At 37.0% G+C, this 3,541-nt stretch overlaps 1 protein-coding gene across 1 annotated transcript; it reads left to right on the top strand.

Moving 5' to 3' along the window:
- The first annotated feature begins 6 nt into the window (after positions 1-6).
- LOC112457962 (speckle-type POZ protein-like) lies at positions 7-1,805 on the top strand. The gene is made up of 3 exons (XM_025021306.1): positions 7-918; positions 1,278-1,417; positions 1,531-1,805. Exons 1-2 carry the CDS (start codon positions 53-55, stop codon positions 1,378-1,380), a joined length of 969 nt encoding a protein of 322 aa, XP_024877074.1. The 5' UTR covers positions 7-52; the 3' UTR covers positions 1,381-1,417; positions 1,531-1,805.
- Positions 1,806-3,541: the final 1,736 nt, after the last annotated feature.

The following is a 3,541-nucleotide window of genomic DNA, read 5'->3' on the forward strand; positions in this document are numbered from 1 at the left end:
TGTCCTCTTCGGCCCGTCGAATATTGTTACAAGATGTCGCACGAATTTCCAAATGAGGAAAATATTATTTGAATGGACCATCGAGAATTTCAGTTTATGCTACTTAAACATACTAAAGTCTTCTACATTCCCAGAAGGGGTCAATAAAGAAATAACATGGTGCCTGGAAATGCATGGCTTGTGCAGGGACTACCTGTCACTTACTCTCATTCTCGTTTCGTGTAGGGCGTCACAAGTTGTAAACGCTAAGTACAAATTTTCAATTCTCAATGCCAAAAAAGAAGAAAAGGAAATAACAGAAAGTGATGATATACTATCGTATACTCACAACGGAAAAAGCCACTGTTGTAAACAGTTCGTCAGAAGAGACTTTCTTCTGGACGAGGTCAACGGGCTGCTGCCAGACGACAAACTTACGATATTCTGTGAGATCAGCGTATTTGATTATGTAAGATCCAGTTACGATCCAGTAACAATACCGTTTAAACCCGATAATGTCGGGTTACTGCTTTTCGAAAATCCAGAATTTTCCGACATAACGGTTCGTGTCGATGGAAGAGAGATCCAGGCGCACAAAGCAATTCTTGATGTACAAAGTGACTACTTCTCGAGAATGTTAAAAAGCGAAATGTCGGAAACACAAAACAATTACGTGACAATTGAAGACATAGATTATGAAACCGTTAGAGAAATGTTGCGATTTATTTACACCGGTAAAGTGGAGAATTCCGAGAATCTGGGCAAAATCACGGACCTGTTAGTGGCAACGGACAAGTATGAGTTAACGAAGCTAAAAGTAATGTGCGAGAAAATACTTTGCACACGGTTAACCGTTGAGAACGCAGCAGAGATCCTCATACTTGCCGATTTCTATAGGGCCGATTATCTGAAGGCAGAGGCGCTAGACATCATTAAATCGTAAGTTAATGTCGCGAAAGAGAACGGTGCCAGATGGAGGATCGTGCATGTTATCAGCATGTGGAGGAAATGCGCTGGCAATTGCATTAATGCACACAAAGCGAAGACCATGTCCATGTATTATACTTCGCTTTGTGTACGTTGCCAGCACATCCTTTACATATACTGTTAGCATGCTGCACGGTCTGCCGTCTAGCATCACTAGAGAGAAGTGTGCTTGCAACGTTGCAACGCACACGGTACGCGTCAGTTCATCGACTAAAAGATAAAAATTTGCTCTTCCAACGATCAAAATTATATTTTTTGGCTGTGCGGGTGATCCCGATGGAACTTACGATCTCTAATCCGTGCTTTTGCAGATATCTGACGGATGTAACCGATACCAAGGGCTATAAATCCATGGAGAATTCTCACCCGCACCTGGTATCGGAAGTTGTACAATCTCTGGCGAAACATAAGTGAAACGACGCTGAAAGCAGTCACCGCGCGCTCACCCCAGGTACGACCTTTACATCGCTTCCACCATTTTTGCATTCTTCTTGAACCTTTGTGTACAGTGAAATAATGATGTATAGTAATGCCAAATAAGTGCAGAGAAGCAATTTGTTGCAGAGATGGATGAAGTTATGAACTTGGCACCGAGTTGGAGCGCATTGGCGTTAATCGCCAAGTTCTGCGAATTTAATCAATAATCTTCCGCACTTTCACGTTTCCTGGATGCGTTCGATTATTTTGCAATTAAAACAGACACCGTCCATTCCCTAGATTTTGAGAATATAAGTTATGGTAAATAAACGAAAAAAAATACAATAAAAAAAATGATGTACGTTGTGAACACGACGATATTAACTAAATTCATAAATGTTCTATTAAATAAGAAATTAATAATATTATTATTTATTATATTGACGATTTACGAATGTACTTTAATATTATTATTATATACAATGCATTATTAATTTAGTATTATTATATTATTAAATTATTATATTATTATATAATTAAATTTAATACTGACAATAAAAAAATAGGTACATTATGAAGTACATGAGTGATATATGTATATGTATATTTGCGAGACGTGCGTGCGTGCGTGCTGATAGGCATCCACCGGCTCTTGCGTTTAATCCACCGATCTTCCACCGGCAATCCACCACTTTATACTTTTTTCAGAACGAGAGATGCGGATTTATATGCGTCGCAGATTATAATAAGCAAGCCGACGTACGAGCACTATTGTCTGCAGTTCGTAACTTGTGGGGAAGATATTATTTTTATACCTAAGAGGTACTTCAAATTATGGTCTTTCAAATTTATTATTCTCTAACATGTTACATTTCCTCAGCTTAATTCAAACGGAAAAACTTACAAAAATCGGGATAGAGTAAGCCATGCTATATTAATTAATATATAACCCTATGTTTTTTAGTTTTTATATCTATTTTATAAGCATATTATTTCCCATTTCAGATGATAGATTTTTTTTTGACAATTTGGATTTTTGTTTGATTTAAGTATTGTTTTAAACGCTGGAGCAATTAATAAATCTAGAAATTTGGTTGAAAATTATCGTTAAACATGTTGGAATACGAAAATCTTCCTTGAAATCCTTCAGGAAGATGGACTAGTTATTACAGCTAATAGTCCAGTCGGCACGTCGTTAAAAATGATAAAATAATCGACTAATTTGGACAAAGCTGGAAAAAATTTTAATCGCTTTGTTTGGGATTCAGTAATGACATACTAATTGTAAGTTTCCGACCTCCCCCGTGGTGTGCTTCGGTCGCCATCTTGGAAGAAAGGGGTGAAAAATCGGTTTTTCGCGAATATCTCGGTTTTCATTAGACTTAGACTAAAATAGTTTAATACAATATTGTAGGGAATTAAATTCTCTACAAAAAAGGAAGTATAGGTTTTTTTCCTACGACCAATAATTTTGGCGCTAGAGCCGGGAGGAGTAGGATACTTTTTGTAACAAACGGTTTTAGCGACTCTATCTCGCCGTATCTCACTTCTCAGGTAAATGGCGTTGTTATTGTGCTAATGAACCGTTGTCGTTTCACACATCTGGCTTTGTATTATTTACTCGACAGTGCTATAAGTACACTCAAGCATTCAAGATTTTAAATAAATTAAAAGATATAGTTATAACGATTATCTCACTGTTTACAATAAAACATTGTTAAATTATTATGTTATGCAAATTAATTCTAAATGTGAATTCTAAATATTCTAATAAATAGTGAATTCTAATAAATGTACGATCTATAGCGTGCCCCAAACTTTTGACTGGGAATGTATCGGAGAAAGAGGTCTAGCGAGGGGACGCACACAACGGCTTTCTCATACGTCCTTCGGTGACTGGGCTCAGATCAAAATTTAGTATAGCATTGGCTTTGGTCGACGCTGCATGTGTTTTTCGTGTTCCTGTACTAAAATAAAATTATGAATTTAGAGCAGTGTTTTATTTGTGAGGAGACGTTATCCCGCGGTTGATGTCAAAGAGAGAGGGATTAAAACTCATCGAGAGCAGTAGAGAAAGAGATTAAAACTCATCAAAAGACAATAAACAATTATTCCTAAAGGGATTAAACTGTGTAACTGTGCACGTCAAGTGCCAAAA

This window comes from Temnothorax curvispinosus, unplaced genomic scaffold (genome assembly GCF_003070985.1).
Source record: "Temnothorax curvispinosus isolate PA1 unplaced genomic scaffold, ASM307098v1 QBEX01008516.1, whole genome shotgun sequence".
Lineage (NCBI taxonomy): Eukaryota > Metazoa > Arthropoda > Insecta > Hymenoptera > Formicidae > Temnothorax > Temnothorax curvispinosus.